This window comes from Phaseolus vulgaris, chromosome 9 (genome assembly GCF_000499845.2).
Source record: "Phaseolus vulgaris cultivar G19833 chromosome 9, P. vulgaris v2.0, whole genome shotgun sequence".
Taxonomy (NCBI): Eukaryota; Viridiplantae; Streptophyta; class Magnoliopsida; order Fabales; family Fabaceae; genus Phaseolus; species Phaseolus vulgaris.
In genome coordinates this window covers 36,316,873-36,331,552 of record NC_023751.2, presented here as the reverse complement: position 1 = coordinate 36,331,552, position 14,680 = coordinate 36,316,873, and the positions used below count along the sequence as shown (strand labels likewise).

At 31.1% G+C, this 14,680-nt stretch overlaps 2 protein-coding genes across 2 annotated transcripts; both read right to left on the bottom strand.

The window, feature by feature from the left end:
- Positions 1 to 343: 343 nt before the first annotated feature.
- LOC137822055 (protein GAMETE CELL DEFECTIVE 1, mitochondrial) lies at positions 344 to 4,580 on the bottom strand. The gene is made up of 3 exons (XM_068626949.1): positions 3,907 to 4,580; positions 3,617 to 3,806; positions 344 to 767 (listed from the first exon to the last, which is right to left on the bottom strand). Exons 1-3 carry the CDS (start codon positions 4,494 to 4,496, stop codon positions 549 to 551), a joined length of 999 nt encoding a protein of 332 aa, XP_068483050.1. The 5' UTR covers positions 4,497 to 4,580; the 3' UTR covers positions 344 to 548.
- A 4,878-nt stretch (positions 4,581 to 9,458) lies between these two features.
- Positions 9,459 to 10,410, bottom strand: LOC137822053 (uncharacterized). The gene has a single exon (XM_068626948.1). The coding sequence runs from the start codon at positions 10,312 to 10,314 to the stop codon at positions 9,616 to 9,618; it is 699 nt and encodes a 232-aa protein (XP_068483049.1). The 5' UTR covers positions 10,315 to 10,410; the 3' UTR covers positions 9,459 to 9,615.
- Between the last annotated feature and the right edge of the window lie 4,270 nt (positions 10,411 to 14,680).

Sequence of the window (14,680 nt, the reverse complement as noted above, 5' to 3'; positions counted from 1 at the left end):
TTTATACAATTATAACTTTTTATTATTACTTAGCATTGAAAAAAATATGTTCTTGTGACATTGAATTGTTTATAATATTATGTTTTCTTTACTTCTCTTTTTATTTTCATAAAAAAATATTTAACAAATATTTAAACAAATCCAAAATACTTGACAAATGACACAAGTTTCATATTTTTTGAATATAAAACGAGAATAGATATAAATTTTTAATTCATGAACACTAATGTATATAACCAAATTCATACATATCCTGTTGTCATCCAATTTGGATTGCTTTTTACAATATTTTAAAATTAATAAAAATGAGATAATTGAGGAAAATGTAATTTTGGGAGGCATGTTTGACAGTGAGAAGAATTAAAGGAGCTTCATTCTCCACAAAACGGTGAACATGAGAAGCGATTAAAGGAGAATGAATTATAAGCATCACCATATGCTGAGCTTTTCCAAAGAAAAACAAGAGAAAAGAAACCAAAGGATTGAATGCATTGGTTACAGAATGTAATTTGAAGAGCTAACAAAAAATTCAGAAACTGGTAAGGTAATCAAGGAAGGATCCTGCGTCGGGGGCGTGGAGTCTCTCGCCTCACATACATTTTCTCCATCTCATTAAGTGGTCGGCTTGATCCATCTGCCATGCTAGCAAATTTCCAGCCTCCACCACCTCCACGTTTTCCCCTGGATCCCAATTTCTCTACTGTAAAAGTCCATCCATCTGAAGGACGTCGTCGACTATACTTGTGGCATTTAACCTCTCCAGCCATCTATACACAACCAAAAGAGATGTGACCATTTCATCAACTATCAGATCATAAATGGCAATAAAAAACTAAAAGAGATAAGTGAGAAATGGTTTCCAGTAACAGTGCTAAAGTGTATATTAACTATCAAGATAACAAGCAAATACAAAAAGACTAAATTAAAAAAGTCATGTAACTTTCCCTTTATATCAAGTTGAAGAGGTAACTTAATTGCATAATATTCTGCAGGAAATTGGCAGGGGAGTTTGATTTTGGTTTTATGATCGAAGGCCTTAATGTCAAATAGATTGCACCTACCCTTGCAACCCTACTCAATGTAAACAGAATCTCAAGATTACCCATGGAATCACATGATTCCACAATTTTGCAGTATAGAACTGTTAGATCACAGGCGGTGAAATAGCAGAATCAGTGAGATCGAAGTACTAGCTTGCAAAAACTGTAAGATAGTGCGAGTTGAGCAAGCACGGAAATGGTTCTGTTTTTGCCATATTAAAAATGGGCTTTGGATTAAAACCCAAGCCCAATGGGTAAAAACACTAAAAGAATTAAAAAATTCATATTTTGTGATCATTCATCTCTGTACCCACACACATGAAACAGTTCCCATATTTTCTTTGATTGCTCCCCCTCGACTCCTTGAAACCTCAATGACATTTCTTCTCTACTATGCAAAAGGCCCACACATTATTCTTCTACAAAAACAGTTCAAACCTCCCTCAGCCTCCTCAAGTACTTGTCTTCTCTTCTCTCGGGCATTCTTCTTCTATGCAAAAGGCATGCATGTTTTCACTAATTTATTTTGACAGAACCTTCTGTTTTCACTCATTCGCTTGAAACATGTGTTCCTAAGGTCCTTTCAGTGATTCAGTTCCCTCTTCAATTCTACTTTGTTGCACCATTGATATGGCTTCTGATTCTCCTTCTACTACTACTTCTGTTAGTGATGACAACATTTACCCACTCTAAAACTGCCAAAAAAGTGCTCCTGGCAGTAATACACATGTGGCTTGGAGGCATTGCATATGTGTTGATGTTGAGGTCTTAACCGGAGGGGTTAATTGCTTGAAGCACCAGTTGGCGGTAGCTCAAAAGAATATAGGTGCTTGCAAAAGTGTGACTGATGAAGTAAAAAAAAGATGTTTTGAAATAGTTGAGTCTTGAACAAAGATTAATGAAGAAGAGAAGCTATAATGTTGAGGATGATGATTCACATACTGAAAAGAAAAAAATGACTGAAGAGGAGGATGTGGACAGCACTAGAAATATTTTCAAGAAGAGGGGAATAAGCTCACATGCCACAATTACTTAAGGATCAAAGAGAAACTGCTTGTAAAGATGTTGCAAGGTTTTGTATTAAATGGTATACAATTAATGTGGCAAGGAGCAAAGAATTTTGGGAAATACTTGATTTAGTTTCAAAACATGGCCCAGGATTTGAGCACCCTTCATACCACAATATCAGAGTAAAGAATTTGAGGGAAGGAGCTTAGGACACAAAGAGCTTTGGGAGTTCACAAGAATGCATGGAAGAGAACAGGTTACACCATAATGACTGATGGGTGGACCAACAAAAGGAGGAGAACTATACTGAACTTCTTAGTAAACAGTAAATGATGTTTTTATGTCATGGTTAATTCAAAATTAGCTGAAAAGGAAGGTAGAACTTAGAAGATCACTTGAGTTTGAATTTGATGATATTCCACTCTATGATGAGTGGATTATGTTGAAGGAGACAATGAAAATGAAGGTCTAGATGATGTTCCAAATTCAAAAGAAGATGATGAACACTTGGTTGAAGGTCAAGCCCAAATTGGAGAGCAAGAGGATGATGTTCTTGCCGTGCCACCTCTACAAGTGGAGGATGTTCTTATTGATGTGCTTGGCGAAGGAGATGGAAGTAATGGAGATCCTTGAGTTTCAGGTTTTAATTTGAAAGATTTTTACTAGACATTTACTGTTTAGGCTTTAGGCTTCTATGTGTTTTTTGTCTTGGACTTGGTAGTTGGTATTTCATAATTTGGCATTTGGTAGTTATGACTTGGTTGACATGCTTTCTTTCTCATGGTTTATGATGTTTGATTACATATTTTTAAAGTGTAATACCGAAACATGTTTTTATTTATTTGTTGTTTGCTTGGTATACATATCATGTTTATGTAGAAGTAGAATGTGCGATCTGGGTTATAATTCCACGATTTATGATCTTGTGAGCCCTTCAAAGTCCCATCCATAATCTTGCTTTTGACAACCTTAACCCTACTTGATGGACTTTCATAGGGCAATGGGAGGAAGATAAATTAAAAGAAGACCCTAATTGTGGCATTGACACAGAGCAAAGGGAATACCATCTACTTGTGAATCACCATCTAGTTACTTTTCAATCAAAGATCTAGGATCAAGTCTATTTCAATAATATTCAAAGAAAAAGGGAAAAAGGCTGCCCCTCAGACAGAAAAAGTGAACCTTACAGAGCATAAAATGGACATAGACAAGCAATGTGATACACTGGTAGCTAGTGGCCTAAGTGCAAGCAAAAACCCTTTTTTCTTTGTTCAGAAAACAACCAAAATTTTCATTACTCCATTAACAACAATGGCACAACTTAGTTTTGATTTAAAATACAGGACAGGAGAAAAACTCTTGGTGTTTATTTGGGATCTGCTCCTCCAAACCATGCCCATATAGCATTTAATTTCTAGGACGAGGATATGAAACACTTCTATTAATCCACAAAAATGCCAACAGAAAGAAAACGACATACCCACCAAACAATGTACACCCTCGACACTCCAATTCATATCATTGACCCAAAAACATTGTAATATAGATCAAAGGCCAAAAGAACTTACTTTCTTTTTGTTGAAGTTCATCTTCTCGACAAATTCTCGAAACAGCATATCATCCTCCTTCTTGGAGATCTCGTAATGCACTTCATCCATATCTTTGGTAATGCCATCCCACCCCTCCGGCATAACCTTGAAGTCGGGCTTATACGGAAGAGACGCAACATGAAACTCCCTATCATGTGAATTAAAAAACCTGCAACCACAAAAAAAAAAAAAAAAAAAATTCACAATTCACAATTCCTAACACCACACAAATCTTAAACCCCTAAACCCTAAGAAATTGAAACACCGACTCGGGGAAAGAATCGAGCAAGAGCTCGATGGAATCATCGAGAGGGCGACCGAGTTTCTTCTCCTCCTCTTCCTCGATCTCCTTGAGCCACAGAATGGCGTGAACCCTCTGCCGCATGATCCTGTAATCCTTAGCGAGCTTCTCCACAGTGTACACCTCGGGGTTCTGCTTGTGCAACCGGTACATCTCCGCCTTCTCGGAGTCCTTGAGATACGAGCCTCGCGCGCCGGGCTCCGTAACCTGCTTCATCAGCACGCTCGTCTCCGACAAGCGTCTCCCCCAGCTGTCCACGAACGCCTTCCCTCGGCGATTCTCCCCCTCCAGTTCGCGCATTCTGTCCTCCGTGTCCTGCAGCTCCGCAAGAGCGGCCGACGGGGAATGCGAGGGTTCGCCGTTGAAGTGGTCGCCGGCGAGCCCAGTCGACCACGACGAGGTGGTGTCCCATTCGGCGTCGAAGGCGCCTCCTCCTCCGTCGCGCGAATTGGTGGAGAAAGAGAAGATTCTAGAAGATGCTGGGGGAAGAAGGCTGTCGTGACTCAGCGACGCGGCGACGCGGCGCGTGGCGAATGCGAAACGGTGAAGGGCTTGCATTGTGAGCGTGGAGCGGCGACTAGTGAGTGAAGTGGCGGAGAGGTTGAAATTTGATTAATTAGTTTTGCTTATGTTAGAGAAAATCACTCATTTCGTTTTGCAACTATTTTTTTTTATACTTAATTTTTTTTATGTATTTAAAACTAATAAGAAGTTAATATTTTAAGATATTTCTTTCAATAAATTAAACCTCTTCAAAATCTATTAGATAATGTGTTTAACATTTTTTTTTATGCATAATAAAACAAAAGCCTAGAAGTTTTAGAAGAGAGGTGGTAGCTTGTAAATAGTTTGCAAGAAAATACTTTAATCATTTTCAATTGTTTTGACACAATTTATTAATATATATATATATATATATTAATTTTTAAAATATCACAGTTATTTAAAAAAAATGTATTGATATATGATGTTTATAAATTGATCGGATTTAAAAAAAAAGTCTATGCATTTAAGCATTTTGAAAAATAAATTCTGTTAAAAAGAGATTAACCATAATTTTTTCTAGTTTAAATATTTATAAAAAATAATTTTTTTCAATTTTATAATTTTCTAATTTTATCTTTTATTATTACTATTATTTTAATTAAAAACTCTTTTTTATAATTTTATAATTTTTCAAAAATTAATAATCCGATTCCATCATTATTTAATTAATTAAAAAAAATATTTTTTTAATTTTTTATAAAATTATTCCAACGAAATTGAATGTTCACAACTTTATTTTGACACTTATTCATTAACTCAAGACTATGAGTGAGTTACTTTTCAGAGACACTTCTTGTAATTTGCAAACTAGCATTGAAAAAACTTACAAGCTGCAAGTACTACAAAATTTTGGAATTCAATTGTTAATTATTTTAAAAAATGTCACCATGATAAGTTTAGTCAGTCTCTCGTAGAAAATGTTATTAATATTCAATTTAATTGAGTTACCATGATATCATTATAAACAATTCATATCTTAGTAACAAGTTTCATGATATCATACAAGGATTTACATCTTATTAACAAATTGTTATAAGTTCCATGTTATTATTACATGAAGAAATGTTGCATTATTTGCCTTAAAAAAACAAATAGAATGTCATTTGTGTTCTTGTTAGTTGGCAATCAACTATTAGGGTTTATTAGGATTTGATTCATAGAATTTGACTAATAAACTAAGTTTGAGTTGACGTTAGAAATAGAATCTCATGGTATTCTTATATCGTTATTGTTGCATCTACAATAGAGAGATTTTGTAGACAAATATCTAAAAGTTATAAGCATGTTTGTGGATGAAGCTATCTTGTAAAATAAGTCAAAGAAAATGGAGAATATCTTCTAGTAGTTTCAAATCTCAAACCTAAGACCAATGAACATTTAGAAAGGATAAAGTTTATGAACATTTGAGAATAAGTTTGAAAGCAAAAAAGGATGTGCAATCACTTAATATTATCTAATTCATTAATTCATTGTACAATACAATATGTGATTATAGAATTTACTCTTACTTTTGATGGTCATATTGTGGCTAAACTAGCAACATGTCAAGTGCCTTCGTGATATATATTACATAGTTGAGATATGGTATCCTATGGGACACAAATTCTTCCAAAAAAATGAGAAAAAATTATTTACTAATGATCCTATAATTATAGGTTAAGGTATAAATCTCGTAGATAAATCATTAAATCTCATTATTTGTAATAAAAATAGTGATGTATGATTGTATATACACATGTTTAACGTGTTAGAAATTACATTGGATAACCAAGAATCAAACATATCAATTTTATTTAAACAATATTTATTTATAGTTCTAATAGTTAAATGATTGATTATACTTATTATTTGTTAGGTATATGTTTGGATTATGAATGGATGGAAAGAAACATCAAGTATGTGGTTCAGGATTCTCAACTCCTTCATTCCTTCATCAACAAAAAAGTTCAAACACAAATATGCATCATCCATTACTTTAATTTCAAAATGAAATTGATATAGTATGCTTCATATATTCATAATTAAAAGCCTTTTTTTAGTAAATCAATTATAGGTGATATTTTTTTAAAATAAAAGTTTTTATGTTATGCATCACTATGCAACTTAACATCTGAGTTATACTGTCACCTCAAGTAACAACAATCATTTGTCATCACGTGAAAAAAAAGTATTATTAAAAAATAAAAAATACAAAAATATGGGGGACTAGACCAAAACTCATATGTTAACAAAAACGATACATAGGTAGACTATACATATTCATAAAGAATTCTAAGAACAAACTAGATGGTAGCCTATTATACCAATTAAAAGATTATCTATGAATAAATCATAAATTAGTCAACTTATCAACACACGCATTCCCTTCACAAGAATTATGAGTAACCTTAAAATTGATTTTCCCACCGTAATTAAGACAAGTATTTCATCGATTACGAAGTATCCAAGAAACATTGGTCCTAACAGTAAACGCAACACAAATCAAAGCAGAATCACATTCCAGCCAGACATTAGTAAGCCCCATCTTTTGAGTTTCCTCCATAACATGTATAACCTCATAAAACTCAGCAAGCAGAGCAGTTTGAACTTCAAGAAACGCAGAGAAAGCTCCAATAAATTCCCCCATACTTCCACGGAAAATACCTCCACAAGTAGCAAGACCAAGATATCCTCTAGCAGCCCCATCAATGTTAATTTTAACCCATCCTGGTGAAGGAAACTCTCATCTAACAGGAAGAGGACGAAGAACTTTACCAATACGAGTATTAATACCAAAAAACTTGATCACGTTGAAATCCAACATATCATTCTTCATTGAAGCTTTAAACGAATTACCCACTAAACGAGTTAAATTTTTAATAACTGAAATAGCCCTAGAAACCTCAATTTTATCCTGAAAACAAGCATAATTCCTCATAAGTCATATCATCCAAATAGAAAAAGTTATCACAACAAGCTTAATAAATTTAACCAAAGGACTACCATCACACTTAATAAAAGAGAGAAAATCATTCTTATTTAGAGAAATGAGAAGTAGGGAAAATCTGTTGAACCCAACTCCAAATACGCAAAACATTAGAACATTCAAAAAATAAATATTGAATAGAGTACTCGTGCTTTTCACAAAGCATACACATAGAACAAATATATCAAACCTTTATTTTAAATATGTTGATTTGTAAGAAGTCGCTCATGGAAAACTTTCCAAAGAACAAAAATTTTAAAAGATAGAACATTTAAACTTGTTGTAATATGCAATGAATGACGTTACACTTTGTGGGAGTGAAAATTATTTATTTTTTTCTCTTTGACCAAATAAGTTAACTATTTCTAGTTTATGAATTAATGTGAAATTATTATGTATTAAAGGTTTTCATGCAAAAACAATTATTTGACTATGAAACACTTGAATGTATCATATTGACACGAACATTGCTAACTTTTATAACACATTAAAGTGATTGACATTTTAGATTAGTTTTTAGAGTTCATAGTTGGTTAGTTTTATCTCTTTTACAAAAAATTTATGTTTTAAAATAGTTGACAACTTTGATTTATTTATAATATTAGAAAATTTTGAGTTAATGTCTTTGACTATGAAAACAATTATATTCTGTGAATGAAGTTTGGTTTTAAGGTAACAAAAAAAAATCAAACTAATATTAAAAAAATAGAAAAACAATTACAGTTGTGACCTCTATTGTCATTGCATCTATATTTATATCTAATGGATTAGAATTAAAAGAAGGAGACATCATGTTAGTCTTAGATTGCTGATAAAAAAAAAAAGATGTCAGTGTCATCAATATTATTGAAACACAAAGCATGGTTATATTTCGATGAAAAATATCCAGAAGTCTCAAAATAAATTACATATTATTTAATTCTTTTAATAAAATTTTATGGTAAGCAACAATTGAATAAGAGTAATTAAAATAGCTACTACTCAAACTCAACTTAAAATCTAAATCCTCTAGAATTTTTTTTATCAACAATAACAAAATATATAAATAATAAATAAGAATTAATTTAAGAGAAATCCAACTCATGAACAAAATCAGATAGAAATGATAAATTGTTAATTTATAGAGACCTCTGATTGCTGCATGTTTTTGTAGTATTGTCTTTATTATAATTTTGTGTGTGATTTAACCTTGTAACAGAAAAGATAAGAACAAACTTGGCCTATAGCAAACATGGGTGATGCAGATGCAGCCAAAATCAGCCCAGGGTTTGGTCCCAGTGAAGTGTCCAAAACTCCAATTTTGCATCACTCATCATATCAATAATCAAACCCTTTTGTAGGATTCATACTTAGATAACTAACATATCTGACCATTTCTTGAATGATATGGTCAATATATATATATATATATATATATATATATATATATATATATATATACACACACTGCACCTACCCTGGATGTTCCTTCACGTGCTGGTTGGTGATGACCTGTGATCAACTCAAGATTTCACGAATTGAAGGTTTGAAAAGAAGTGTGAGTAGGTACTATAACTAGATAATTTGAAGTTGATGAATATATATTGAGAGAGATGTAGAAGAAAGTGAAGAATTGTTTTCTAAGACAACATAGATTCTGTACAGAAAACAACTTTGCTTGAACCAGATAATATAGACTATTGTTAACAGTAAAATTGTCTTATTTATGACTCAGAAACTTCATTTATGAACCTGCAACCAAATCCAATGTGCCAGTTTATCCAAAATAAGTCGAGATCGCTTTAACTGCTCATGAATTAATACTCAATTTTGACTTTTGAAAAGCTTCATTCAGATCAGAGTTTTGATCATGAACTAGTTATAAACAGATAATATAAAAAAGTGGGAGGAAGATAGGACCTGCACACATTTCAACTAAAAGAAATTGTTCTACAAGAGAACAGTGTTTAATCAAGGGAACTCACCTTTGAAAAAGATTAGAGGGAAACAGAGAGAGAAAGAGAATAAACTGAACTGAATGAACTACTATTATGAATTATTGTTTCTATAAAAGCATGCATACATATGAACTGAATATAACTAAACTCCACTTTTGTTTTCTGATATTAACAGGGTTCAATAACTGAACCCTTTTATAATTAAACATTTTCATCACATGAAATATATCTATAATTCATTCTTGTAAAAGGTATCATTGGGGAAGGCATTCATAGTTAGATCAGACAAGCTAAAATCATTATCCAAGAGCAAACCGTCAGAGACATCCATGCTAGTGCTAACTGAGTAACCACTGCTCTTCACATAATCAAAGGAGTAACCACTTTGTTGTTGCAACAACTGCTGCCGAGGTAGTTGTTGTTGTTCCTGGTGCTTCTGCCAAGGAAGTGATGCAGGAACTTCATGAAGCTGGTTGTTGGTGGTGTTGTTGTTGTGGTAGCTTCTGTCACTAAATGGTAGCACTGCTCTAGTACTTGTGTTATGGTGAATCTTGTGCTCACTGCTTCCTTTTTGGAAGTTCAAGGTAATAGGACCCTTATGGACCCCTAGTGTGGACATGGCTGTGGTAGGACACCCTGTGAATTGTTGTACTAATGCTCTAAAATTGGTGGTGTTGGCATTGAGGAGTGTGGTGGGGGTTCTCTTAGACGCTCTAGACCGTCTTCTTATTGGTTTGCATACATTACCCTTTGGTGTCAATTGGGAGGAGATGCTATTTCTCTCTGATGAGGGCATGGTGGGAGGTGGACTAGTTGTGTTTGGTGGCAGAGCATGATCATGGTCATGATCATGCGCATCCATTAGAGGTTGTTGATAGAACTGCATCCATTGATCAGTAGTTGCAGTCATGGTCATGTTATCCCTCATGTGGGTGAGAAGGAAGTAGGTGGTAAAAGGTGAGGATCAGTGATCACTCCCTCACTCTATCACACATTTCTTGATTTAAAGAAAGAATCAAAGTTGGCTCTATTATGAAAACATGGTCAAAGTAAAAATGTCCAAGTTTTGACTATTCTTTGATAGGGACTGCTTAGAAACTTTGATAAAGAATGGTGTGCTTCCACGAAATATCGTGTTCATACTATTCTCATCATTTTGACATAAACCACAAATACCTCTACAAAAAAATCATACTCAAATTAAATAACATCATTATCTGCATCTGCATGCTTTTTTTTTCAAGCATTCTCAAACGGGGTTGGAACCAAAAGAACGATTACCCTTTTTCTCGATCAGTCGGTCTTTTTCTTTCTCTCGAATTCACTTCCTCTGCTCCTCTTGCCTCGCCTTCGTGAACTCCAGACCTGTAAAAGGCACTCTAACGTTCAAGTAAGACTTCGACACTCAGTACACAGTGCAATTAGTACTAGATGATGACATACCTGATTCTTGGGATCTGTGTTTATTTATATAATTTACCGTGGATCCTCTATTATTGGACATGATTAAGGATTTAATTCATGATTAGGAAGGTATTGTTTAATGTTTGATCTTTAATTAGTCTCATCAATCTTCTATTTAGGTGTGATGCTTTCGGTCGATCTTGATCCAATGCTGGGTCTCAACCGTAGGGACAGGCACACCAAGTATTCTTGCTTATTTAAGATTAAAGTTAGAATTGGTGACAAAGTTGAAACATTTTCCTAGGGTGTGTTCATACTTATGACGACATGAAAAATTGGATTGACATCATTGTTGGACTGGTTGTTTGTTATGTTGGAGGTTTTGTAGTGATGTTGGTCAGAAAATTGTGTAGTGTGGAGTTGAAAAGATAAGATGCACATGGTGTGAGCCACCCACCCACCATACCTTGTTCATTAAATTTTGCTGTGTTTTATGAGATGAGCATGAGCATGTAAGATACTATGGTAGCAATTCAACATGGAGTTGGCACGTGTTTTTACTAGAACACAGAGTCTCTGTCAAAGTGATATATACAAAGCAGAAAGAAATTAATATCGAAGAACACCACAGTTGTAAGCAAAAGTCTTCGTTGACCATAGTTTAAGTGAAGGGACACACACTTTCGATATCAAATTTATCCACTTATTAGATGATAAAAATTCTCATATAATATTTTAGATTTTCAGTTAATTTAAAATATCATCTAATACCACTTAACTCATCTATTCAAAACTAAAACCTTTATTTTATTTTTTAATTCTAAATTTTATTGTGATTTAACGTCTGAAAAAAAATGATTCATAAAAATCAACCTGATAAAGAAAATGATATAAAAAGCAAACGAAGAAATGTTTGATATTTCGTTCTAGTTTTGTTCGAATTTGATGTGATCGATTATTTTTAAAATAAGTAGTTTCAAAATTTTAATTGAGATGATTTTGATACTAAGGTGTATATTTAAAAAAATAATTTGAAAAGAATATAGTTTATGAGAAAGTTTTAAAATCAATTAAGATAAAATTAAATATTAGGATTTATAAAAAAGATAAAGTTTAGAAAAGTTAAATTCCTTTCTTACATTAAAGAAACTACTTTGTCGTCTTATTGATTTAAAGAATCATTTTTGTCTAATTCTAGACATTTCAATAGCAAAATGAATTTTACCTTCTACAAATACTAGAAATGTAATCAAATATTTAATTTTCCAATCATTATCAACATCTATGATCATTTCTAACTATGTTTTTCTTATAAGAGTTGCTTAAAAATAAAAAGTATTATTTAAAATATATATATATATATATATCGTTTAAAATTAAAGAACATTATTTACAATTAATAACTGTTTGAAATTAAAAATATATGCTTATAAATTAAAAAATACTTATAATTTTTTTTAATTTATATAATTTCCTTTAACTTTAACCAACTTATACGTAATGTATTTAACCAATTTATAACCATGAATTAAAATAATATATTTATTTATAAGCCTTTTTTTATAAGTAACTCACCTTAAAAAATATCTTTCAAATTAAACACTGCTACAGTTTTAGAAGAGCCGGTCAAATTAATGGCACATACAATTATTTAATTAATTAAAATATTAATTACGTAATTAAAGTCCCTTGTGCCTTCTGTACTGACTTTTAATTGCGGCTAATTTCCTTCCAAAATCCAAGGCAAAGCAAAAAGCATACCAACAAAAGATCTTTTAAATATATTTAAACTCACATTAAAATAAGTATTTTATTCTTACAATTTTCAAGTTTATTTTGAAATTTGAGGTTGAATTTGGATCGATGATGTTAATGTTTGAATCTTATTTTTTAAATAGTATAATTAGAAATTAATTATAATTATAATTAATCATTGTATTATTATATTTAAAGTATTGTTTTTATCTCAACTTTTTAAGTAATGTAAAACTATATTAACGGTATCAGAATATTAATAAATATTTTTTATAAGTGATTTTTACTTAAAAAAAATCAATTAAAATTTATAGATAGTAGATTAAGTATTCAAATGGGAAAAATAGTTATAATAAGAAGTATTAAACAAGCAATAAAAGTGAAATAGTTAGGGTTTTGATAGTTTGAGTGAGAATTAAGAAACCCTATTGTTCTAAATTATTTGGATTCCGAAAATCACAAAAGGGTATATATGTAGTGTGTGTATAATTTTTTATTATTAAAAAAATTTAATCTACAATTTTTAAATTAATATGAATTTGAAAAGAAGTAATTTAGCTATTAACATACTTTACTTGAAAAGTGCAACTTTATTTGTGGGTGCCTTTAAGGTGGAAGATTTGGCGACAACACATGTAACATGTTCTAACTTTATACGAAATTCAAAGGACTTAACTAATTAATCATTAATAATATCACGAACTTGTCATTTTCTTAATTTAATATGTAAAATGTGCGCGATAATTAATTATATTTGATTAACTATAAAAATTCAAATAAATCTACGTTGCGTATGCTATCAATCTTAATTGTGATTATAAATTGGTTAATATCTTAATTATTAATATATAACTCAGCAATTGAATCGTACACGTGTTTTCTTAAATTTAAATAATAAAATAAAATGCTCCATTATTTATTATATAAGCTACCTTGGAATCCACGTGTTTTCTTATAATTTAAATAGAGAAATTTCCACATATTATATTAATTTGCAATATGTTGTGGATTTTTCTTGTTGTACTTATGCATACATTATAAGGGTAATTTTAATTGAATATTTTATCCATTACTTCATCGAAATTTAGGATTTATTTCAAAAACTAGTTTACTAACACTTATAAATTAAAAGATAATTATGTTTATAAACCAACTATAACTAATCCATTTATTTTAGAATTTGACCTGGATTTAACTTTGTATTATATAAACAAAGTGAGCATAAATTGTACCTAAGATTGACTGTAACTGTTATTGTTGGTTTCGTTCACTCGGTCACATTCTCTTGTGTTCTTGTACTTTAGTGCTTGATTGATTTGTAAAAGGTGTTTCGACGATCAAGTAAATACTTAATATTTGAAGTATATGTTAAAATTTGATTAAAGCGTGCATTACTTCTTTGTAAATGATTTATTTATATTATTTGATCATGAACTCTTTGTTATTATGAGCCGAATCTATCAAAATATCAGTGTTAACTTATTTGTAAGGAGATTAACTGATTTCTCAAAACTTTATCTAAAGTTGGTGGAATGTGTCCATGATTCTCAGAAGTCTCTGTAACTGTCTTAACTTTTTGTTTTAAATATATTATAACCTAATCACGAAAGTCGAATAACATGATTTATCCAATATCGATTAGTAAATACTAAAGAGCTTGCAAGATGTGGATTATTTTTTTATACATTTTATATTGATTATATATATATATATATAATAATAATAATAATAGAATCTTTAGCTCAGTTACTCATTTCTTTCTCCATCGAAAATTAAAATAAAATGTTTGATAACAACAATTTTAACAATTTATCTTATTCGTAACAATAATCAAATAAACTTTCATATTACTTAGAATAAACTTAAGTTTGATTTAAAACTTCAAACCTAACATAAAAATATAAGATATACTATCACCTTACACGTACTATATATTTTCATCATTTCATATCTCACAATGATGTGTAAGTTCATCATTTATGGGTTAGAGTGCAATTGATAACATTAATAAATTATTTCCTAAACTAGTTTATAAATTAATTTAATTTTTATAAAAATATTTTATAAAAATTATAAATTAATTTAACTAAATTTTTTACTTGCAATTCTTCCATGATTTTATATTTTAATATATT